Source organism: Humulus lupulus, chromosome 2, assembly GCF_963169125.1.
Source record: "Humulus lupulus chromosome 2, drHumLupu1.1, whole genome shotgun sequence".
Classification (NCBI taxonomy): domain Eukaryota; kingdom Viridiplantae; phylum Streptophyta; class Magnoliopsida; order Rosales; family Cannabaceae; genus Humulus; species Humulus lupulus.
Genome location: NC_084794.1, coordinates 245967752 through 245994381, shown reverse-complemented (window position 1 = coordinate 245994381; position 26630 = coordinate 245967752). Strand labels below are relative to the sequence as shown.

The following is a 26630-nucleotide window of genomic DNA, read 5'->3' as shown; positions in this document are numbered from 1 at the left end:
GTCAGTATTGTGTTTAAATATCATATAAATATTTATATATACTATAGAACTATAATTCATTCTGTTATATATATATTAAAAAATTAATTTTTATTAAAATTATGGACAATGTTTATAACTTTGAAACTATGCAAAATTACTTCTACCTAGTATATATACATTACACGTTGCGTCTAACTAATATAAATATATATATATATTTATATAACTGTTTGTTATGGACTCATCCTCTTATTAATAATTCTCGATTGCACCCGTAGATACCCACATTGTTGAATTTCATTAAATCTAGCAATATACTCATTCTATAATTATTCGAACTTTTTATCTAATTTTTTTTATTAATGGAGCTTTTTAGGGTCCAGGCGTTAAAAACGGCATTATTCTACTGATGCTTTCTAAATCTTCCAATTATGTTGTGACATAATATTTCATACACATTTATTTGGATTTACTATTACTGATTTTCAAAATGCATTTCATTATTTTTATTTAATGAGAGAATCAATTCAGTTATGATAAAGCAAAGTCATATACCCTATAAAGCAAACACATTTTGTGGCTCATAGTTACATTTTCTTCAATAATTTTAAGGGTAAATAACATTCTGGTCATTGTGTTTTATAAAAATAATCAATTGGACTCTATATTTTGTTAAATAATAATTTAAACTTTATGTTTTGCAAAATAGAACAAAAAAGTACCATGTACTAAATTTTGGTCAATTTTTTTTTAAATATAACCAAAATGATTGTTGTTTTATAAGTTAATGAATTTAATAATCACAAATAAAATATTATGAAATTAAAAATGAATAAAATACTAATATAAATTTTTTTAAAATAATCACATTTTAATTAATTAAACATAAATTATAACATTAATCAAAATCAAACCAAAAAATCAAAACATATTCACCAAAATTTAAGACCCAAAAACAAATCAAAACACGTTCTTGAGTTCATATACTAAACCCAGATTCAAGTATCACTACAACAACTTCTATCAAAAAATTAAAATTCAGAAACCATTACAGATCCAAACACCAATTTTCAATCCAAACCAGAAACCATTACAGATCTAAACCCACATTTATTCGAAGCTTTTCCTTTTACTTCTAACAACAAAATCAAATTAGAAACATCAATTTTTCAACACAAAGAACCCAGATATCATAATATATACCATATTCAAATGTTCATAAACATGTATACAAATAAACTCCAAATCAATATAATTTGCTCAATAATTTCAGGAAAAGAAAAAATCAGAATTAGAAAGGGAGATTTACTCCAAAACTCTAGTAGTCCTCATGAGCCCCCAATGTCAAGAAGAACTAGTCCCGCCATGTTTGAAGCTCAGACTTCCGTTCTCGTTCTTGAAGTCCAAACCTGCGCGTCCTCGTCCTTAAAGTCCAAAAACTTTGTCCTCGAAGCCACGAAATCAGATCTAAAAAAACATCCACAATCCAATCAAGACCCACACCCATAGTCGCGAGTTGTAGCAGATCTACCCCATCCATCATTCTATCGTCACCTGTGCATCCCTTGCACCCCCAAGCTCCAGACCCGCGCCATTTCCTCCGTGTTTGACCACCTGCAACGAAAAAGATGAGTGCCTCACGTCGTTGCGCCTCCCCCATGTTGCTCCGTGCTGCCTCACGTCTAGAAGCAAGAAGAAGAAGGAGACGGAGAGGAAGATGAAGAGGGTGAAGATGGGTTTAGGGTATTTAGGTTTTTTTTTATTTTGTTTAAGTTTTTGTTTTTTAATTTTAATGTTGTTTGATTTTGTTTTATATTTTTAGAAAAAATAGGTTTTAGTTTTTTTTTAATATTTTAAATTAAAATTTTTAATATTTTTTAATTGATTAAAATACTTTTTATTACTTACTATTTTAAAAAAAATTATATATTTTTATAATTCATTTAATTCATTAATTAATAAAATATGAGGGTATTTTGGTCACATTTAAAAAAAAATTGATCCAAATGTAATTCATGTTACTCTTTTATTCTATTTTGCAAAACATATAGTCCAAATTGTCATTTAACAAAATACGATATCCGATTAGTAATTTTTGCAAAACATATGGTCCAAAATGATATTTACTTTAATTTTAATTACTTTCTTAATATTATCTCACATGATATATCATATTAAAATCAAATAGATAAAATGATCTCTAAATTTCGTGAGTTATTTTTATAAATATTGATGAATAAATAAATAGATACTATATTTATTATTCTATAAATCTTAACTCTATATATGGTGAAAAGTGATTAAGTGGAATAATAATAATTACAATAATATTACTTGCATTAAAAATACATTTAAAAGTCCAACTCAAAAGAAAAAGAAATATCTATTATCATTAACATTTAAATATGCAGATGACATTAGTCACAAATTGCAAACAAGATGTAATATGAAATTGTTATACTTATCAACAAAGTTATAATTCTTATAGCGCAGATCTAGACTTGGAACTTTAGAAAGTTTGCTTTCTGGTCACTTGTCTTCCAATTTATTATGTCTTGTGTAGTACAAAAAAGATGTGTGGTCTCCTTTGTCAACACTGAATTTTCTAATATACACTTTAATATCTCAAATCATGAGAGTGTCTATGCTATCGTGTATTGTAGAAATCAACACACAAAGCTATGAAGCTTGGTGTTAGGCATGGGAAAGAGGGAAGAGAGAAAAAGATAACTTTTTTTTTTCTAATAGTAAGACTAAAATTCATCTACCCTAGCTTTGTCTCATAAAAAGTCTATTTATATAACTTGAGAGAACATATGAAAAGTTACCATAGCCTTCTCTTTGCTTGGGCTTGGTCGCCATCACGGTCCAATAGAGTGTATTGGTCATATGTTTCTCTAAACACATGTTTCCGAATTTCCTTTTTTATTTATATAATATAAATAATGTATATAATTAATAATTAATTTTCACAAAATTAATTTCTATAAAATATCAATATATTTTATTTTCCTATTTTATTATTTCTCAAATAATAAAAAATAATTTTATTATTTCACAAATAATAATTATTTGAAATAATACTCTATTATTTTAAATAAAAATGATTCTTTATTATTTTTATTCTAAAATAATGCTCTTATTATTTCTTAATTCACCAAATACTTTATCTATGTTATCAAGCTAGCTCTGGACAAATAGACACGTAGTTCTAAACTCTAATAAATTAAGTATCTCGTCAACTTTTGGCTCAATAAATTAATTTATTAGCTATGAGATTTGTCCACTAAAAGTTCATAGTTGCACTCTCAGAACATACAATCTTATATTATTAGAAGTTGTAACTTAATTATATAGTTGTCCATTGGTATAGTCATTACATAAGTTATGACCCTCCACTAATTATTCTTAATTAGAGTTAAGGCATCGTCCGTCAATCTCGCTAATTACATTTTTATAAGTCAGTGTCATTGATACTCTGGTGAACATTTCTGTAAGTCATATGCAAATGATAATTATGTTCTCAACAAAAATTGAGTACTCTATGTTTAAGTATCGCTATCAATACTGAAAGGAATAATTAATCTACTTGCAATCAAGGAAGGAGTGGATTTTGTATCTATAAATTATATTCATTGCTACCTACATTCCTATGACTCCAAGATAACAAGAATTAGGTTCACGTTCATTCTCTTAAATTGTACCTAATAAGTCAAAAGTCATAAAACTACAAATAGGAGTCCATTACTCACTTCAGGATTAAGGTCAAGTCTGAAACAACCATCGAGTAATAAATGATGAACTTCTATATTTTAATGGAGATTATTATAATTAAGTTATTTCTTTCATTGTGTCCTTAATCCTATACAATTTATATTGTATACGACACTCATATCTCCATGTGTCAACTACATGTAACAATCTGGAGAAACGGTCTTGTCAAAGACAGAAGATAGACTGTGCTCATAATCTTAATTTATATAAAAGCTCTCACTAGCGATTACGGACAATGGTTATGATATTATATTGAATTAAATCATCTTGTATATATAATCTCATATATATACTTAATTCAAAATTACATGTAATAACAATAGATCTTTCTGGATAAATGGTATGTAAATAAAATTACAAATATGAGTAAAATTATTTTCTTTATTTAAATATTCAGTAAATATTTTTTATAAAAATACGCTTTAAGGGCACATATCCCAGCAATATGCTGCTCTTCTAAGCCTTCACATTTACAAATTATGTCATCCTATATTATGATATTGTGATTAAAAAATAATCTTCATATTACATCTTGTTTGCAATCAGTTACTAATGTGTTTTGCTTGTTTAATTGTTAAAATGGATATAAGAGATATTTTTTCCTTTCTTTAGAATTGGACTTTTAAATATATTTTTAATATTAGAAATAATATAGTAGAGAAAAATGAGATATACATATTAATATATTTAATTGAAGAACAGAAATACAAAAATACAATATAAAGAATAAACCAAAGCTTAGGCACGCGAAACACGCTTTCCTTAAAGAAGATTTTCCCCCTCTAGCTGAACGATGCTAGAGGATTCGTGAGCAACCACTTCCCAAGTACAACAACTATCAAGCAGGACAAATGCACCACTGCGTTTGCTTAGACGAACTCGAAACAAACATTCCCTCTATCACTAGAAAATACTACAGAGACTGAAGAGAGAGAAAAGACTAAGTGTGTGATACTTTGTATCTGTGTGTCCTAGAATGAGGGGAGAAGCCTCCTTTTATAGGTTTCATGGAGAGTTGAAAATGTGTGTGAATCAAGTGCATTAATTCCCAAATATCCAACAAATCTGGAATCTTAATTTCTAAAAATCAATCATAATTAATCACACTTATTCTAGTAATATCAGTCATTACCCAAAGTGATTTTCTGATAATCAATCAGAATTAATCGCACTTATTCTGGTAATATCAGTTGTTATCCAAAGTGACTTTCTGACAATCAATCATAATTAATTACACAATATTCTGATATCTCAATTTTGACCAAAGTGATTTGCCAAAATCAATCAGAATAAATCACACAATATTCAGATAATATCATCTTTAATCAAAGTGATTTGTTGAATCATTACCATTTTAGGCACCAATTTCTCATTCACTCAATTTTTTCCAACAATCCCCCACATGAATGAAATTGATCAACATTAAGAAACAATGACTCGATAGGACTCAACGCACCAAGGTGATAGAGTTCTCTGATAGATACTTGCGTAGGATAGGTGGGTGTTAGCCTTTGAACCTTCCCTTGTGATAATATATATACTTTACTAACTGATCAGTAGACGCGATGTCTTTGAACTGTTCTATCATTTGTGTAAACGATGATATATCTCACACAGATATCTTTCTGGCATAGTTTCGGTTCTCATGGTTATGTTCATTTTGGTCGTGAGCATCTGTCTGGTTCTGTGAGAGGTTTTAGAGAATTGAGCCCCCACAATTCTCCTTCGAAACAACCCCACTTCTCTCTCACATAGGTGACCTCTTATCTAAGAGCAATCCCGCATTACTCTGCTCAGACTTCCAATGCGTAAAGGTCATTAAAAGCTTTAGCTTAACCTCTTTTACAACAGGTATCACTGTTTCACCATTGGAACGGGTAGGGGTAATCCCCCACAGTGATCCTAATCGGTCTCAATAACTAGGTTGTCCCATTGAACCTAGATCTTGGGATCTCCAGTCAACTAGGTTGGGTTTCCTTAATATCGACCTTAATTTCCCTTGGGCTTAAGTCTCATTCCTTCTGATGTCTTTTCAACTCGATCTCTATTTAACCCTTTTGTTAGCGGATCAACAATGTTATCTTTTGATTTCACATAATCAATCGAGATAACTCCAGTTGAGATCAGTTGTCTAACAGTATTATGTCGTCGGCGTATGTGTCTAGACTTACCATTATACAAAACATTTTTTTCCCGACCAATTGTTGCTTGATTATCACAATATATTCATATTGCAGGCACAGGTTTAGGCCATTCTGGAATATCCTCCAAGAAATTACCCTGCCATTCTGCTTCTTCACTACATTTATCCAGAGCTACAAACTCGGATTCCATCGTGGATCTAGTGATTATAGTTTGTTTCGAGGATTTCCATGAAACAGCTGCGCCACCTAGAGTGAACACATATCCATTAGTACCTTTCAAATCTTAGATGTTAGATATCCAGCTTGTGTCATTGTATCCTTCAAGAACAGCTGGTTCTCTAGTATAGTTCAACCCATAGTTACTAGTATACCGCAGGTACCTAAGTACTCTTGTAATTGCTTTCTAGTGTTCAACACCTGGATTACTCGTGAATCGACTTAAAGTACTTGCAGTGTAGGAAATATCTGGTCTTGTACAACTCATCAAGTACATTAGACTACCTATCACTCTAGCATACTCTGCTTGAGAGACACTGTCGCCTTTATCCTTGGACAAATGATGACTTATGTCAATTGGTGTTCTGGACACACCGTAATCATTTTTACCAAATTTTTCAAGAATCTTGTCCACATAGTGTGACTGACTCAAACTAAGTCCAATTGACGTCCTTGTAATCTTTATTCCTAGAATTACATTAGCCAGTCCCATGTCCTTCATGTCAAACCTTGAGTTCAACATATCTTTGGTAGATTTTACCATTCGTTGGTTGCTTCCAACAATGAGTATATCATCTACATACAAACAAAGAATAATATATCCATCATTTGTATTTTTTATATAAACACATGTGTCACACTCATTGATTTTGAAGCCACTGGTCATCATGACACTGTCAAATTTTTTCATGCCATTGTTTTGGAGCTTGCTTAAGTCCATATAAGGACTTTACTGATTTGCACACTTTCCTTTCTTTTCCTGAAGCTACAAAACCCTCGGGTTGTTCCATGTAGATTTCTTCATGAAGATCCCCATTTAGAAAGGCAGTTTTTACGTCCATTTGATGGACTTCAAGATTTCGCAATGCGACAATTTCCGAAATCATCCTTATGGAATTTATTATCGTCACAGGAGAATACGTGTCAAAGTATTCATAGCCTTCTTTTTGTTTGTAACCTTTTATTACAAGTCTGGCCTTATACTTATCAATTGTTCCATCGATTTTCATTTTCCATTTGAAAATCTACTTGGACCCTAGAGGTTTACATCCGGGAGGGAGGTCAACAAGTTCCCAAGTGTGATTTGGCATGATGGAATCAATTTCGCTTTTTATGGATTCCTTCCATAAAGGACCCTTAGTAGAGCTCACAGCTTCTTTATATGTTCAAGGTTCTGCCTCTACCATAAAAGTTAGAAAATCTGGTCCAAGAGAATTTTCTATCCTTGCCCTTTTTCTTCATCTTGGCTCTACTGGAACTTCTTCACTCTCCTCTTTTATTTCTTGATCATGGATATTCTCATCCATAGTCTCAAATGTTCGTTTAGAAGAGCTTGGTCCATCCCCATTAGGTTTACAAGGAAATATATGTTCAAAGAACGATGCATTTTTGGATTCCAATATCATATTCTTGTGGATGTCAGGGTTTTTAGACTCGTGTATAAGGAATCGATATGCGTTGCTATTTTGCGCATAGCCAATGAAAATATCGTCAACTGTTTTAGGACCTATTTTCATATTCTTTGGCAATGGTACTACAACCTTTGCAAGACACCCCCACATTTTTAAGTATTTGTAAGAAGGTAGCCTACCTTTCCAAAGTTCATAGGGCATCTTTTGTTCTTTCTTTTTGGGAATCTTATTTAAAATATAGTTAGCCGACAAAATGGCTTCACCCCACATGTTCTGTGGCAATCTAAGACTTATTTGTAGAATCCCAGAATGTTTACTTAGTTAGCTAGCTAGTAGTAGTTGTAGTATTTTAGATTTTGTGGATTTTGGTTCAAACCGGGACTTAATTGGAAACTCCTAGCAATAGTTATGGATTTTATAAGTTTAACCTATAGTTTAAGAATATTAATTATAACATAAGGTTTGATTAATATTGTTGGTTATAAATATGATAATTATTATAACCTAAGGTTTAGATAGAGCCAATAAGAATATGACACTTGTCATGAGCATGGTTATTCCTAAGGTTTAGATAGAGTCAATAGGACTATGACACTTGTCATATGCATGATTATTAAGGAATTATTATTTTAATGATAAAATAAGGGAATATAAGAGTTAGACTTCACCAGAAACTGTTAGAGTCGTAGTTTGACTCAGTCAAAGTAGTTATCCAACCTTAATTATGCTGAAAAAGTGCAATTACGTGTTTAAAATAATCATGTATGCCGATATATCGCAACAGTGGAGTCGATATATCGCTTAACGCTGAATACAAAAAACATGTTGACGTTGCACGATCGTACGAACGTAGGCTTGGGATTAGGGTCCAGCCAATATATCGCCACATAGGGGCGATATATCACCCATATTTACTTTTTTTTTTAAAAAAAAAAAAAAAAACCACCTTTGACTCCTTAGACCTACCTCTGTTAGTTTTGACCGAGTCTTCAACCTCTGATTGACAAAAAATCAATTATCTTCAATTAAATTCATCATTTTTATTCAAATCAAAATGGGGTTAGTTTCACTCCTTACCTCTATAAATAGGACCTAGTACCCAGCCCTTTCACTTACTCTTCAGCTGTGATCAGACTCCAAGGTGCTAGTGAGACCATAAGAGTGATACACTTGGGTTGGGAAAGAAAAAAGCTTTATCATTCTTAAGCTTTATCAAACACTTGGGAAGTGAGGATTAGAGTATTTCGGTATTGGAGTTAGGCCAAACCATAAGGTCAACAAAGATACCCTTATTCTTAAGTTCAATTCTGTTTGATTCCTTAGTCTCTTTAGTTTTCATTCAGGTTCTAACTTTTCTTATGGTTTTTAAGTTCTTTGAACTTAAGATGTCTTTTCGGTAAGTTTTCCCTTGGTGGTTTAGTTCTATTCTTGTTATCTCTTTCCTTTAGAAATACTCACTATTCTATTGCTGGTTGTAGGAGTATTCCAATGTTACACCCAGATTTCAAGCTATGTCAAATATGACCTTGAAAGTTGGATTCGCGGATAAGTGGACTCATAAGGTTGGAAACATGCTCCAGGATTGAATGTCGAGCCTGCAGGACATAGACGACCTCGAGTATGGTGACCTCAAAGTATTCGTGATCTCGAAAGATAGCTCCGGGAACGCTCTCACCTTCAGGGAAAACCTCGGATCAGGGGTCCCGAGCTCGACGCACATACGATCTCGAAAGCCATGTGGCCTCGGGAGATGTTTCTAGCTCGATAGATGACGGGAAACCTGGGAAGCTAAAGCCTTAGAGATACGCGATAACCACCTTGAATATCTACAAGTGTTATAAATACGAGATGTAATCCTCATTTATTATTGTAAATCCCCTAGAATCATGGGATATTATTTAGTCAGTTATACGTCTCCTGGTCTTCAGGGGACGTTTCCTTTTACATTTGATTATAGGCATTTAAAGCCATTTATTTTATTTATACAAAAAGAGTAACTACCCAAAATATGTGGGATAGTATTCTTCGATCTTCTCTATAAATAAAGAGGTCGTGCACCATTGTAAAGGACCGAAATTCTGATCCTTGAGAGAAAACTCTGAAGAATTCATTCCTGAAGAATTCTCAGAGATAATCATGAGTTTAATAATAGAGACTCGTGGACTAGGCAGATTTAACTGCTGAACCATGTAAAAATCGTGTGTTTATATTGTTTTATTTCAATTGGCCATTATCAGTTATTGTTTATGTGCTCTTCTTTCATTGTTTGACGAAAAACAGCGTCAACAGTTTGGTGCTTTCATTGAGAGCCTTAAGCATTCGTCCCTGAGAAAATCATGGCCACAAACAATCAGAACACCCCTGAGGAAAATTACCCAAGACGTCCTGGAAAACAACCAATGGAGAACCCGGATGCTGAAGAGAGAAGTGGGTCCTCTGATTCCCGGGGACCACCTCCTCCACCAAGAAATGAGGATATGTACTACAATCCTGAGCGGTACGTTCCTATTGTGGAACTTGAAAACCGACAACTGAAGCAGCTGTTGGTAGAAGCCAACAAACGGAATGAGTAGTTGACAAGGATAGCCGTAGAGGCGCAGGTGGCTCAGCCCCCGCCTCCGCGCGAAAACCAAGTCCCTCCTCCAAGGGACGTACATGTTCCTCCCCGGAGGCCCCGCGGGCGTCCGCGAAAGGATGCTGCCACAAGGAGGCCGACTCAACCTCCGGCACCAGCAGAGCCATCCACTCCTCCTAGGCCCCAGAGGAATACTCGAGCTCGGGTCCCGCCTAACCCGCCTGTGGAAGTGCCTACAGGAGCTGAGAATAACCGAACCCCTGCAGAGGCTCGGACTCAGGTACCTGGGAGCGCACCGAATGCAACTGACCCATCTTGGGCAAATTCTGGACCCTCTAGGCCGCGACAAGGGTGGTAGCCACCATTGCCTATACGGTTCCCTCCGTCACCCATAAGATATCCTTCGCCCCCACACAGAAACGCTCAACCTGTTCGAGATCAGGATCAAGGGCGTGCGGGGGAAAGACAAGGAAACAATGAGACTTTCCAGGAGCGGAGGGGCGCTCCATCTGAGAGAAGTCAGACGTCTCGGTCTCGCACTGCGGAGACGAGGTGACGTGGAAAGAATCCATCGCGAAATAACCGAGCAATGAGTTTCACCAGTGATCAGTCCGGAGAGACCAGGTCCGTCAGTAAACACGACTGAGGTCGTAAGAATACTGGAAGTCGCAAGAATCGTCCTGACCTGCGAAATCATCTGAATCAGAGTCGGGGGAATGAAGATCAAACAAATCCGGACCTGAGGGATCGCTTGAATAAGCGTAGAGATCCCTTGCGAAGACGCGACCTGGAATCACTATCAATGACAGTCAATTCCAGACAGCACCTCCTACTGACCCAGTCCAAGAAAGAATCGATCAGCTCGAAAGAGCCTTTAGGCTTTTAAAGAATGAACGAGGAAACGGTTGATACGAGGACTCTGATGAGGAGCTCGAACCGTTCGCTCCCCATATTTCTGACACTCAATTTCCTCAAGGTTTTCAGATTCCTCACATCCCTACGTTTGAAGGAAAGACTGACCCGTGTAGTCACCTGAGCACATTCAATACTATCATGAGAGCCAGTAACGTGGGTTACGAGCTCAGGTGCATGTTGTTTCCAACATCATTGGTAGGACCTGCCAAAAGTTGGTTCGAAAAGTATAAGAGACACTCAATAACCTCATGGGAGCAGTTGTCTAAAGACTTTAAGAAGCAGTTCAGAGAAATGGTAGGGGTCAGACCAGAAGCGTCCACCTTAACTAACGTCCAGCAGCAACCGGGCGAAACATTGAAGAGTTACTTAACAAGATTTAATCTGGAAGTAGCCCGAGCTCGGGATGTGGATGACAGTGGACACCTCATGGCTATCCGAGCTGGCGTATTACCGGGAAGCGCCCTTTGGGACAACATGCAAGGGAAACCGGTAAGGTCAATAACCGAGTTTAACAGACGAACGCAGAGGTTTGTCAATGTAGAGGAAGCGAGGTCATACGCTCAAAACGACCTCCCAGTCCGAAACTACAACGATAAACATCAACTCTGCCTTAACCTCGGCGGACCCAGCGGCACCAAAGCCTACCTCGGAGAACCCATTCAAGAGGAAAAAGAATGAAGGAAGTAACCCCGAAGCTGAGGGAGGAAAGAAAAAGAAAGGGGAGAGGTATTTCTCCGTGTATAAGGTATACATCGAGCTCAATGAGTCTCGGGAGAACATATACCTAGATAATGAAAACCAGGTCCCCTTTAGGCGTCCAGACCCGATGAGAAATCAAAAATCAAAGAGGGATTCCAGTAAATATTGTCGGTTCCACAGAGACACCGGACATACAACCGATGAATGTCGACAACTGAAGGACGAGATCGAAGGGTTGATCTCGAGAGGATACTTCCGGCATTATGTCAAAAACCAGAATACTGGTCAGGCGGCCGCGAGCCAGAGAGTAGCCGCGCCTCCAACCACACAAAACAATAACTCCCGATCTCGGGAAGAAGATAGGCCCCCGCCAATAGATGGAGAGGATGTAATAACCATCTCGGGAGGGCCTCATCTCGCAGGAGGGGGAAGGAATGCCCAAAAGAGGTATGTTAACGAGTTGAAGACAGGGGACGGGTCTCCTTATGAACCCAAACCTAGGGCACCAAAAAGCCAGAGGATTGAAACACAGCCAATAACATTCACCGAGGAAGACGCCTCTCATGTTCAGTTCCCTCATCATGATCCGCTGGTCATTACTCTTCAGTTGGCCAATAAAAGGGTTCACCGAGTTCTCATAGATAATGGGAGCTCAGTCAACATCCTTTACAAAGCAACCCTAGAGAAGATGGGACTCTCACTTCGCAACCTGAAAGCATGTGCAACTACTTTGTACGGCTTTTCAGGAGAAGGAACTGCTTGTATGGGATCCATTGAGCTCCCCGTGACCTTGGGAGACTATCCAGTCTCGGTGACCAAGATAATGGAGTTCGTGGTAGTAGACTTACCATCTGCCTACAATGTGCTACTCGGGAAACCCGCCCTGGTCGGGCTGGGGGCAGTTTCATCAGTAAGGCATCTGGCCCTTAAGTTCCCGACCCCTAGCGGAGTCGGGACGTTGAAAGGAGACCAATTGGCAGGGAGGGAATGTTATAGCATCTCCATGAGAGGAAAGAAACAAACGAACGCTCAAGCACTCGTTATCATACAAAACAAAAATGGTACGGTATTAGAGGTTGACGAAGAGATCGATCCGAGGATTGAGGAGAAGGTTGACCTCGAACCTTTAGAGGAGCTCGAAGAAATTCAGCTCGAAGAAACTGATACCTCGAAGAAAGTGAAGGTCGGAAAACACCTCCAAGATGAGGCAAAATAGCAATTAATTTGCTTTCTGAAGAAAAACCAGGATGTCTTCGCGTGGTCGCACTCAGACATGGTAGGAATAAGCCCGAATGTAGCAAGCCACGCTCTAAACATAGACAAAAGCTTTCCCCCAAAGCAACAAAAGTAAAGACAGTTGGACGAAAACAGAAAGAAAGCACTGAAGGAGGAGGTTGACAGGTTAAAGGCAAACCATTTCATTAGGGACGCCTTTTACCCTGACTGGGTAGCCAATCCGGTGTTGGTCCCAAAGCCCAATGGGACATGGAGAACCTGTATTGACTACTCATATCTCAACAAAGCTTGCCCAAAAGACTGTTTTCCGTTACCGAGGATTGACCAGCTCGTAGACGCCACGGCGGGGCATGGCCTGATGTCGTTCATGGATGCCTATTCTGGATATAACCAGATTCCCATGCATGCCCCCGACCAAGAACATACGAGCTTCATCACGGATAAAGGGCTATATTGCTATAATGTCATGCCATTCGGGCTCAAGAATGCTGGAGCCACATACCAGCGGCTCGTAAACATGATGTTTTCATAGCAAATAGGGAACAACATGGAGGTTTATGTTGATGACATGCTTGTGAAGTCTCAACTCAACAAGAACCATGTTGATGACCTCGAAGAGTGCTTTGGCGTGCTCAGGAAGTATAACATGAAGCTAAATCCTCAGAAGTGCACTTTTGGGGTATCTTCAGGGAAATTTCTGGGCTTTATTGTGAACTCCCGTGGAATCGAGGCTAACCCCGACAAGATCAAGGCCCTGATTGACATGCCTTCGCCTCGAAGGCACAAAGATGTCCAAAGTCTGACTGGAAAAATGGCAGCCCTAAGCAGATTCATCTCGAAATCTACGGATCGTGGTCTTCCATTTTTCAACTTACTAAGAGGAGGTAAGAAAATTGAATGGACAGAGGAATGCGAGCTGGCCTTTCAGGAGCTCAAAAAGCACCTGACGGAACCACCCATCCTGTCAAAACCTGAAACGGGAGAAATACTGTACCTATACCTTTCAACTACCAAACACGCGATAAGTGCGGTGCTCGTCCGAGAAGAAGAGAGGGTGCAAAGACCCGTTTATTACATCAGTAAAATATTACTGGGGGCAGAGTCAAGGTACCCATTGATGGAGAAACTCGCGCTCAGTCTAATTCATTCATTCCGTAAGCTCCGCCCCTACTTTCAGGTACATCCCATCCATGTACTAACTGATCAACCACTTAGGCAAGTCCTATATAAACCAGAGGCTTCAGGTCGACTTCTTAAATGGGCTGTTGAGCTCGGACAGTTCGAGATCACCTACCACCCAAGAACGACCATTAAGGCACAGGCATTGGCGGACTTTATAGTGGAATGTACGGGTATAGCCGATGACGAGGTAATAACCACGGCCCACGAGCTGTGAAAACTTTACGTCGATGGCTCGTCCAATGAAAATGGAGCAGGGGCAGGGATCATTTTGGTTACCCCCGCAGGAAGCAGATTTCATTCCGCCCTAAGATTTGGTTTTAAAGCATCGAATAATGAGGCCGAGTACGAGGCTTTACTCGCGGGACTTCGTATAGCTAAGGAGCTCAAAGCTAAAGCTATCCATTGCTACAGTGACTCCCAGCTAGTGGTCAATCAAATCTTGGGTGAATACCAGGCTCGCGGCACGAGAATGGTAGCTTATTTGGAGAAGGCAAAATCAGTGTTAGAGTGTTTCGAATTCTATACAATCGAACAGGTTCCCCGCGAGCAGAATTCAAATGCAGATGCCTTAGCTCGACTCGCAACGTCCGCCGAAAATGAAGAGCTGAATGTCGTACCCATAGAACACCTATCAGCGCCTAGCATTAATGAGCCAGAAGAGGAAGATGTGTGTATGATCGAAACAGAGTCGACTTGGATGACCCCGATAGTTGATTATCTCGAAAATGGAGTTCTTCCAAAAGATCGGAACCAAGCTCGAAAGTTGATGTATCAACTTCCCCGTTACACAATCTTGGATGGAAGGCTGTACCGAAGGGGATATTCCATGCCGTTACTCAGATGCGGAACCCCTCCCGAAGCTAAGAAAATCATTGAATAAATTCATGAAGGGTTATGCGGAGATCACACTGGGGGGCACAGCCTGTCCAAGAAGATCATACGCCAGGGATATTTCTGGCCAACCATTAAAGCGGATTCTTTCGAGTATGTGAAGAAATGCGACAAATGCCAGAGATTCGCCACGATACCTCGAGCCCCACCATCCGAGCTGACCATGTTGACATCCCCATGGCCTTTCGCGGTATGGGGCATCGACCTCATAGGCTCTCTCCTGATTGGCAAAGGCGGAGTGAGATATGCTGTAGTCGCCGTGGATTACTTCACAAAATGGACGGAGGCTGAACCATTGGCAACTATAACTTCAAAGAAAATCCTTGATTTCGTTGTAAAGAGCATCGTGTGCCGATACAGAGTGCCGAGGAAGATCGTATCCGACAACGGAACTCAGTTCGATTGCGACCTATTCATCAATTTTTGTGAAAAGAACGGTATAATAAAGAGTTTTTCATCAGTGGCCCACCCTCAAGCGAATGGCCAGGTCGAAGCTGTGAACAAAACTCTCAAGAGTTCTCTAAAGAAAAAGTTGGAGGAAGCGAAGGGACGGTGGCCCGAAGAATTGCCCCAAGTCCTTTGGGGATACAGGACAACGACTCGAACCTCGACAGGACATACCCCGTTCTCTCTAGCATACGGCTGCGAGGCAATGCTGCCCATAGAAGTCGAAATCCCAACGATCCGAACTCAGATTTACGACCAAAGTTCAAACCATACTCAGCTCAAGGAAACCTTAGACTTGATTGAAGAAAAAAGAGAAGAGGCCCAGCTGAGAAACGCTGCCTACCAGCAACGAACTACCAGATATTTCAACAAGAGGGTTCGAGATCGAAATTTCAGAATGGGAGATCTGGTGTTAAGACGCGTATTCTTGGCTACTCGAGATCCGGCAGCTGGAGTGCTCGGGCCGAACTGGGAAGGACCATACCGGATAGAGTCAGTCATCCGACCTGGTGTGTACAAACTTGCGAGATTGGACGGGAGCCTAGTACCGCGAGCATGGAATGGCGAACACCTTAGACCTTACTATCAGTAGTGTAGGAAAAGTGTTGCCTATAACCATGAGTTTCTATTTTTATTAGCTTGTTTGTTTTTGAATGTCATCAAATAAAAGATCCATTTCGTTCAAATATGCCATTTCTTTTTATTTTTGCAATCTCTCTTAATTTAATAACCTATGGTCACACTCATAGGATATTAAGGGGGCATCATTGGTACATATACCATCAGCTAAAAAAATAAAATAACATATACAAAAAAATATAAAGTATTTGGATGTAACCAAATACGCGAGCCTAGATAGTTCGGATATAACCGAATTATCAAAAACATATAAAGTATTTGGATGTAACCAAATACGCGAGCCTAGATAGTTCGGATATAACCGAATTATCAAAAAACATATAAAGTATTTGGATGTAACCAAATACGCGAACCTAGATAGTTCGGACATAACCGAATTATCACAAATATATAAAGTACTTGGAAAGAACCAAATACGCGAGCTGAGATAGTTCGAACATAACCGAATTATCAAAAATATATAAAGTACTTGGATATAACCAAATACGCAAGATGAGATAGTTCGGACATAACCGAATTATCAAAAACCGAAAACGTTTGGAGTTAACCAGATGTGCAAACTTAACAGGTACTGAACAAACCAGCCAAAAAAGAATTTTTTTTTTTTAATCGATGGTAAGTAGGAACCTAAACCTACTTCGAAATCGAGGCTGGAATATCTTAAAGAAAATAGTTTCGAACTCTTAACCTTGGAGCAAAAACCGAGGATGAGAAAAAGTGACTAAGAAAAAAAGATATAACCAAACCATCCACATTACATACCATATAAGTACTTTTGGGTTCATGGTTGAAGTAATATCCGACCTTGAAAAATAACGAGGTTGGAAGCGGATAATTTGAACAAACTGTGCATGAATGCATTGAGCTTCGAACCTAAATCCACAATATGTTTGTATGACTAAATAAACATAATTGATTCATCAATATAAAATGTGCCAAATATTTCGAGCCAAGAAATGTAAAGCATATATAAGTAATATTTAAAGAAATTGTATCAGCCCCGAAGGCATAAATTAAAATAATTACAGAAATAAGGGGACGCAGCCCCAATAAATGGTCCCCCCGAGATCAGAGTCAAGGAAGAGGAGTCTCCTTGGCCTTCTCAGCATCTGCAGCACCGGATTCCTCAAGACGAATAGCATGGCTATCCTCCTGGACTCCCTCCGAAACGGCGTCCCAAGCAGCCTTTTCCTTCTCGAGCTGCTCAGCCTTCTCCTTCTCGAGCTGTTCAGCCTCTTCCTTCTCGAGCCGAGCATTCCACCTTTCAAGAAGCGGCGCCTCGTGAGGACCTAAGAAGCTGGTGTCTAGATCTTCATTGTAGGCCCACATTCGGTACATAGCAGAGTCAACCGCTTGATCCTTCTTCTCTTTGTATTCAGCAAGGAGGCGAGTTTTTTCATCCTCCATGATCTCAAAGGTGGCAGCCTTGTCCTCTTCAAGCTTCTTGTTGGACTCCTGAAGCTGGGTGATCTCCTTCTTATGCTCCTCAAGCTCAGCTTTCAGCTTCCCGAGCTCGGTGGCCATGTCTTCACGTTCCTTGGATCCTGCCTCAAGCTTCGCATTCGCTGCCTTCAGATCATCGCATGCTTTGAGCTGGAGATCCTTCGCTTCCTGAGCATGAGACTTGCTCGAGTGGATCTCATTGTTCAGCTTATAGTTGAGCTGGGCAATGAAGGCAAGAGCCTGAAAAAGGGAGGAACCACCATTAGCTCCAGGTCAGTGTGATTATAAGCAGAAAAGGAAGGACTATAGAAGGATACTCACCGCGGCAGTATGCTCGATACTCTTCTCGTAGAGAAAAGTGCAGTCTCGGGTCTCATTTAAGCACTGCCATTGGGGAGCTTCGAGACTGCCATAGCTCTGGCCGATCCGAGACATAACATCCGAGACCAGCGTAGATCCATGGGACCCAGCGGCATTATCAACCACATATGCATCCATGTGGGTGGAGACTGATAGCTTTTGTGCTCGAGAAGCAGAAGGCCTTCTAGAAGGCGGACGTAAGGATGACTGAACCACCACAGGGGGTTGGAACTCAGCCATAGCGGAGGGACCGACCAGTGAAGTCGGCGCCACTGCCGAGGCGACGACCTGCGAAGACGGCGCCGTTGTGGAAGCACCAGCCTGGGAAGTCGCCGCAGCGATGGAGCTCGAAACCGGCGGAGCAAGGGGAGGTGTTTTCTTGGACCTCTTGGGGCCTTTGCTCGGCTGGTCAGTCTTCTGCGCCCCCGCTCTGGGGCGTTTGCTCCTCTTGGCGCCGGCGCCGTCAATGATGTTGTCGAGGTCGGAGTCCATCTTGCCTGCACAATTCACAACACAGAGCGAGTTAATAAAAGAGAAGCATACAAGTCATTTCAGTATCACAGACCGTTGACAGTGAAATCTCGTCAACGAAATTAGGTCAGAAAACTCAAAGGTAAATGCAACGATGTTTAGATAAGAACTTAGAATTAACTTATGAAAGGATAAACACAGATGAACAATGGAGCGAAAAATGTATATTGCTTAATAGCCTCTACATACAATGAATTTTCCAACCCCCCTCTCTGTGGAAGTGGGGTTCCTTTTATAGTAGGCTCTAATGGCCCTAGGTACATGGTGGTCCAGGGGACCAGATGGTACATAAGTACACTAACAGGAAAATGGTTCCAGGGGGAGTGATGTCGGCTCTGGTGCAAGGTCAGAGATCATGGGAGCACCTCACATCCTGTACCTGGTCATGCCTCCACTACCTGCCTGGTACGGGTGTCAGAGGAGTGGCTGGTGAGGACCACAGATGGTACTTTGTTCGTACCTCCACTACGTGGGTACTACGTCCATACTCTAACTCCTTTCAGTTCGTTAGTGGACTCCGTACCTCATGAGATCAATGCCATGTGACCCTCATTTGCAAGGCATAGATTCGAGGTGGTAATGACCCATGCACTGGCCGTGCCTTGCAAGGCTCCTAGTGGCGAAGTGCCTAGCTATACTTGCCTCCTTGTGGCATGGATCTAGACTAGCGACGTGATGGTGCAATGGCCTCCCGAGAAGATGGTGGCCTACGGGCCTCACTGGTGGCGCGTGCCTGATGGCCTCGCTAGGAGGCGCATGCCTGATGGCCTCGCTAGGAGCCGCATTCCTGATGGCCTCGCTAGGAGGCGCATGCCTGGTGGCCTCGCTAGGAGACGCATGCCTGATGGCCTCGCTAGGAGGCGCATGCCTGATGGCCTCGCTAGGAGGCGCATGCCTGATGGCCTCGCTAGCAGGCGCATGCCTGATGGCCTTGCTAGGAGGGGCATGCCTGATGGCCTCGCTAGGAGGCGCATGCCTGATGGCCTCGCTAGGAGGTGCATGCCTGATGGCCTCGCTAGGAGGCGCATGCCTGATGGCTCGAGGACCCAATGAGAGTGTAGGTGTATGGGGGTCTAAGTGCGTTCTTTGGGTCTTTTATAAGCATGGAATATTGAACATCCACGGGGTTATGTCCCGGGCATCTTTGGCAGCGTTTACGCGTATGAGTGCATCTTGACCCGTGAGCATGTCAGCCTTGCGCAGGCACGTCGAACCTCACTATGTGAGGGCCTTGTGCAGCTATCCTCTTGCAGTATTCATTGTGGCCCCTTAGCTTAGAAGGGCCAAACCTTGTGGCTCATAATGTGTTGTTTCTTCAACAAGGCCTACAGGCTCGGGCCCAATAGCATGAATAAGTGACCTGTGTCCCTATGTTCCAACCCGGGACTAAAGAGTTTTTATTTGGTGGATTTTTGGCATCCACACAGACATATAAAGTGATGATAGAAAAAACCTAACTGGAACTCTCCCCCGAACTCGAGCTTGGGGACCATGAAATTCCCCCGTCTTCAGAGGAGGCGGGGGGAGTGCCTTCCCTATATGTGGGTGATAACCTCGAAAGGTCCCTATAATCTTTGGTCCCATACTGAACAGCTATCCCATTCCACACCCCGTCCGTGGTATACATGGTGTCGTATTTCCCGAGCCCACTATCAAACCTATGGACGCAGTCATCTACCCAACTCCATATGTAGAAGTGGTATCTATCCTGTGGGCACGAGACTAACCTATTGGGCCTGTGTTTTAGTAAGGTGGGGGACCACATTCTCGAGGTAGGAAGGACTTTACCTTCATCCGAATCCGAGCTCGAGGCTTCATCATTAGCCTCATTCCCAGACAGCGGACTCCTCGAGTGAACTGGAAGTGGTGGCCTCGTTTCTCTCCTCGGAGGAAGGGCGCCTGTGGGCAGTGGCACCTACTCCCAATGTTCATATTTTTTATTGGACCAGTCAAAGGTGGACTGGCCCTCCCCCAAAAGTCCACACTTTCGGAGCTTATCCTCGTGTAGAAGGTATAAGAGGGACCTCCTGCCATGTGGGAGTTGGAGCAGGGTCTCTCTATGCTCCTTCATTGTATCGTCAGGAGTGGGACGCTGAAAATTGGCTGAAAGACAACATATTTCTACTAAGTACGGATCTAAAAGCTAAAGTCACAAGCACGGAAATAAAGATAACAAGAATACTTACGAATCCGCCTGAACGAATAGTGTCGAGACGGGGACAGACCATCTGTCCAGAAGAAGGCCCTTTTGAAATCGGGCGGATGATTGGGAAGATCTTCAAAGAACTTCTTCTCCTTGGGATAGCTCGAGAGGTAATAGAAGCCATCCCCTCCCCGAGCTCGGGAGGGGTTACTTTTCAGACAAAAGAGATACAAGATCTCTTTAGGCGAAGGTCCTTTCCACCCCATCTCGTGGTATAAGGACCTCAGGGCAGACAGTACCCTGTAAGAGTTGGTGTTGAGTTGGAACGGGGCTAACCCAACGAAATCCATGAAGTCCTTGAAAAAAGACTTCAAGGGCAACAGAGCTCCTGCCCTCATGTGTTCCTGGCTCCAGGCCGCGTATTTCACACTGGCGTCGCGACCCCCAGGGGCGAAGCAGCTTCGTTCATGGTCGACCGGAGGTCGACACTTCAAGGAGCCTGACAGGCTAAGGCCGTGGAAAGCCAGGATGTCAGTTATCTGACTTGTTGTGGTAACCGAGCTCCAGTAGTGCTCGGCCTCAAACATTTCTCTCCTCGGCTGCGAGGAAGAAGGTTCCCCCATTAGTGAAAATTTGAGCTCTCCTGGATGGTACGCGACAGTAACCTTTAATGCAGGATCGAGAGGAATCGGCCTAGGTCCTGAATAGGATTCCGGGTAGAGGGCCTCCCGAAGAACTCTCCTTTTCCCCTCTATGACCTCGTCTATCTGGCGGCGGTAGTGAGCTCGAATGTCTTCTTGCTCGCGCGCAAGCTTGTATTCTCTTATCCGATGTTGATTCCGGGCGAACATCGATTCTGGGCTCGGAGATTTTGGCTCGTAAGGGATTGCCAGGAACGACCCCCACCGTCTTTCCAGATTCTGTGACATCTAGCGAGAAAGAAAAAATGGTGAGGGCCATGCATGCAAGAGTTCCGAGCTCGAACTTATGAGCTCGGGGTTTTAGGAGCAAAACAAGCTAAATATTAAGACCCTTATTGAAGAGTCAGGGCGTGCGTTCCACGAAAAAGAAAGGAGAGTGGATAATTTTTTGAAAATCCCGAAAATCAAGGGAAAAGAAAGTGGCGGTTAACCAGGAAAGGCAGCCTTGGGTTTCGGGCATTTATCAAGGCCCATGTTTTTTACCCGAAAACTTAGTGTACAAGAAACGTCGCCTAAAAATTTCAAAACCCAGAAAATAGGAACCTCACTCAAATATGAAAACTGGGTATAAGCCAGTGATGAAAATCCAGTATGGAAGTCTAAAAAGCATTAGAGCCTATCGGATCAAAACCTCCTATCATATTATGCTAAGGATGTAAACTAGTATATACACATACACAGCAAGAACAGTATGAATAAAAACTGACAAAATGGGAAACAAAGATTGCATACTTACACAATAATGGTGATTGAAGAGAGATTGTCGATTGAAGAAGAGGTTGCAAATAAGAACTCACGGACTCGAACAGACTGGGTTTATTTGTTTCTTTGGCCGAGAAAACATGCACAGAATAGAAATTTTATGAGGAGGTCTCTGGTTTCTTTAATCTTCTTTTCTTGCTTTTGGTAAACGAAGGTAAAAATGAAGATGAAGAATGGAGTCTCGTATATATAGATGGAAAAGGGGGATTAATCCGGGGCGTTGAATGAAATCCTTGCTAGATCGGACGGATGGGAATCAATGACAAGATGGCGCCGAAAAGGTGGCAGACGTATGATCGTGGGCATGTTTCCAAGGTACTCAAGTACCAAAAATGAGCAATACCCAGCTGACGCGTGTCCATTTTCAAAAGTGTGACGGTACAGTTCTCAAGGGAAGTAGTTCAAAAGTTTCCTTCTCTTAGGATTCGAACAAATACTTTTGAGGGGGCAAGATGTTACACCCAGATTTCGAGCTATGTCAAATATGACCTCGAAAGTTGGATTCGCGGATAAGTGGACTCATAAGGTTGGAAACATACTCCAGGATTGAATGTCGAGCCTGCAGGACATAGACGACCTCGAGTATGGTGACCTCGAAGTATTCGTGATCTCGAAAGATAGCTCCGGGAATGCTCTCACCTACAGGGAAAACCTCGGATCAGGGGTCCCGAGCTCGACGCACATACGATCTCGAAAGCCATGTGGCCTCGGGAGATGTTTCTAGCTCGATAGATGACGGGAAACCTGGGAAGCTAAAGCCTTAGAGATACGCGATAACCACCTTGAATATCTACAAGTGTTATAAATACGAGATGTAATCCTCATTTATTATTGTAAATCCCCTAGAATCGTGGGATATTATTTAGTCAGTTATACGTCTCCTGGTCTTCAGGGGACGTTTCCTTTTACATCTAATTATAGGCATTTAAAGCCATTTATTTTATTTATACAAAAAGAGTAACTACCCAAAATATGTGGGATAGTATTCTTCGATCTTCTCTATAAATAGAGAGGTCGTGCACCATTGTAAAGGACCGAAATTTTGATCCTTGAGAGAAAACTCTGAAGAATTCATTCCTGAAGAATTCTCAGAGATAATCTTGAGTTTAATAACAGAGACTCGTGGACTAGGCAGATTTAACTGCTGAACCACGTAAAAATCGTGTGTTTATATTGTTTTATTTCAATTGGCCATTATCAGTTATTGTTTATGTGTTCTTCTTTCATTGTTTGATGAAAAACGGCGTCAACATCCAAGCCCTGCATTTGTTCTCATATCCTGGTTTTGGTAAGGAAAATTGGCTAGATCTTGTATGTTTGTATGATATGTTATGCTTTTATGTTACATTATGTATAATATGTTATGATAAGTTTATGTTTTACTATGTTATGTTATGATTTACCCTACCTCAAATATTAGGCAGGGGACGTAGATGGGTTATCATACACTACATGTGATCTAACCTACCTCAAATATTAGACAGGGGATGTAGATGGTTTATCACATGTCATAATGGCCATTATTAGTATAGTCTTATATGGAATATGTTATAATATGTTTATAGTATATGTTATGATATGATGGGTATGTTTATGTTGTTAGTTTTTCCTTGTTGGGCATTAGGCTCACTCCTTTTCTTTTAGTGCAATGCAGGAAAATAGATGCAGAGGCGGAAGGATTCATGGAAGTTTGGTGTGTGTATGGAGGTGAATGGAGTGGATGGGCTACGTGTCGATTCGAGGACAACGTTTTTTTTAGTCTCTTTAAATTACATTTTTATGTATGTTTCCGCATTGAGCTTTGTAAACAATTTTATTTAAAGTTATGTTTTATTTTAAAACAACGAGCTCATTTATGTATTACAAATATTTTTTTTTAAAAGATTCAATAAAGTTATGAATTTTCTTATGTATGTTTTCTCTAAAGTTGTAGTTACGTCTAGTAGGTTTGATGACCTAAGTCTCATAGATAGTTGGGTCGTTAGATTATTAACATAGCATTCACCATATCCTTTAAAGTGCGATTTTTTTGTTCTGCCACTCCATTGGATTGAGGAGAATAAGGTGGTGTGACCTTATGAATAATTCCGTGTTGTGCACAGAATTCACCAAAAGGTTGTACGTATTCACCACCACGGTCACTTCTTATCATCTTAATTGTCTTATTAAGTTGATTTTCAATCTCTTTCTTATAGAGAGTAAATTTCTCTATAGCTTCATCCTTGCTTTTTAGCAAGTATACATAACAATAATTTGTACTATCATCAATGAAAGTAATACAGAACTTGTCAACCTCCTCTTGTTTGAGCAAACTTTAAATCACAAATGTCACTGTGAATTAAATCAAGGGGCTCGGTGTTTCTTTCAACCGTTTGGAACGATGACCTGGTTAGTTTTGCCTCTACACAAGTTTCACACTTATGTTTGGAATCAATATTAAACATGGGTATGTGATTCAAGTTAATTAGTCTATGCAAAGTATCATAATTAACATGACCTAGTCTACCATGCCATAAATTTGAAGACTCAAGCAAGTAAATGGAAGAAGTAGTAGCATGATTATTATTAATAGTCTTTGGCTTAATAGCCATTACATTCATCTTCCACATTCCCTCTTTCACATAACCCTTCCCAATAAGAACACCAGCTTTAGTCAGTATAATTTTCTAGGACTCAAAAACCATCTTGAACCCGTGTACGCTCAGCAACGTTCCAGAGATCAGATTCCTACGAATGTCAGTCACATACAGCACATTCTACAGCTTGACACTCTTTCCAGACGTCATTTTCAAGTACACAGTACCCTGCCCTTTTATTTCAAAGGTTTCCGAGTTGCCCATGTAGATATTATCCCCATTTTCCACCGAAGTAAGGTCGGAGAAGGCAGACTTGTTCGAACAGACATGACGAGTAGCTCCAGTAACGAGCCACCGTTCCTTTGGATTAGAATCCACTAGGTTTATTTCAGAGACCGCATCACATAGGTCTAGGTCAGCGATCTCTTTGGACATGGCTCCCACAACATTGACCTCATTTCCTTTCTTTTTCGATAGTCTACAATCTGACGATTTATGTCTCGTCTTGTTGCAATTAAAGCACTTCCCTTGGAATTTTGGCTTCTTTAAAATTCCACCTTTCGGTCCTAGTTTGGACCATGTCTTGGGCTTAGGCTTCTTCCCCTTGGAGCCTTTTTCATGCTCCACCATATTAGCCTTTTTCTCAGCACTTTTGTTATCCTTTTTAATACGAAGTCTGCAAATGAGATCTTCAACAGTCATTTCCTTTCGCTTATGCTTCAAATAATTTTTGAAGTCTAGCCATGCAGGGGGTAGCTTCTCTATAATAGCAGCTACTTGGAAAGACTCACTCAAGATCATCCCTTCAGCATATATTCCATGGATAATCAACTGAAGATCTTGCACTTGTCTTATCACATTTATGGAATCCACCATCTTGAAGTTCAAGAATTGGCCAACAAAGAATTTCTTGGCTCCAGCATCTTCGACTTTGTACTTGTGGTCCAAAGACTCCCACAATTCCTTAGTCGTTTTCTTCACACTGTACACACTATGCAGTGAGTCAGACAAGCCATTAAGAATATAATTCCTACAAAGGAATTCAACATGCTTCCATGCCTCAACTACATGTTGAGTTTGCACATCTACTTCGTCCTCTCCAACAGTGGGATGATCCTCTTTCAAGAATCTCACAAGATTCAATGTTGTTAAGTAGAATAGCATTTTCTACTGCCAAGTCTTATAATTCACACTAGTGAATTTTTCTGGTTTCTCATTATGGCTCACAAGAATCGTTGGAACTGAACCTTGCACAGGTTGGTCCCTTGAGAATTGGTTCTTTGTGGTCAAAGCCAGAGTTCAGGGAGATCCGCCAGTGCTTTCAGTAGGAATAACATCTATGTTTTCAACCATATTTGAACGGTTACATAATACTTAAAGATATAAGTACTGTTGACCACGATTTTGGCCAACGACGAGTAGACGTCAAAACTACAATGAACCTTCAAGAGAAAAATACGCACAGATAATTTTATAGTGGTTCAGCCCCAATTTATTGGTAATAGCCTAATCCACTTGGAGTTGTGATATATATCCTACACTTAAGATCAGATGAACTTGAGCCAACTGAGTTTCTTTAGTTAAGTAGGAAAATACATAGTTTCTCTCTCTAAACTTTCTTAGAAAAATGCCCCAAGAATACCCCAAGTAACAGTCCCAAAGTCTCCAAATTAGAGAGTTTTTCTCAGTCTAAAAAGATCAGATCCCCAAAATGATGCCATGAGTCATTTATTTATAGGATCATGGATCGTACATCAGATATTTCCTTTGACCGGGTCATTTCTGTTACTCTCACAATATTTAATTAATAATAACATTTAAAATACAGCAGTATGCGACTTCTTTGGGATAAACTGAGAGATTCCCGCGTAAGTACGACTAACTCTAGCCGAAGCCGTTACTGGAACCTCACTTATTTGTCTAGTCGGCCAACTTCACTCCTTGAAGAAAGACTGGTCGGCCAAAACACTCGACTGGTCGGCCAAAACAGCTGACTGGTCGG

At 40.6% G+C, this 26630-nt stretch overlaps 1 protein-coding gene across 1 annotated transcript; it reads right to left on the bottom strand.

The window, feature by feature from the left end:
• Positions 1 to 24808: 24808 nt before the first annotated feature.
• On the bottom strand, positions 24809 to 25792 carry LOC133815331 (uncharacterized). Its single transcript, XM_062248186.1, has one exon. It carries the CDS (start codon positions 25790 to 25792, stop codon positions 24809 to 24811), a length of 984 nt encoding a protein of 327 aa, XP_062104170.1.
• Between the last annotated feature and the right edge of the window lie 838 nt (positions 25793 to 26630).

Bases quoted from the DNA above. Each gene is read 5' to 3' on its own strand.
- LOC133815331 (XM_062248186.1), bottom strand. From the start codon at position 25,792: ATGCTATTCTACTTAACAACATTGAATCTTGTGAGATTCTTGAAAGAG.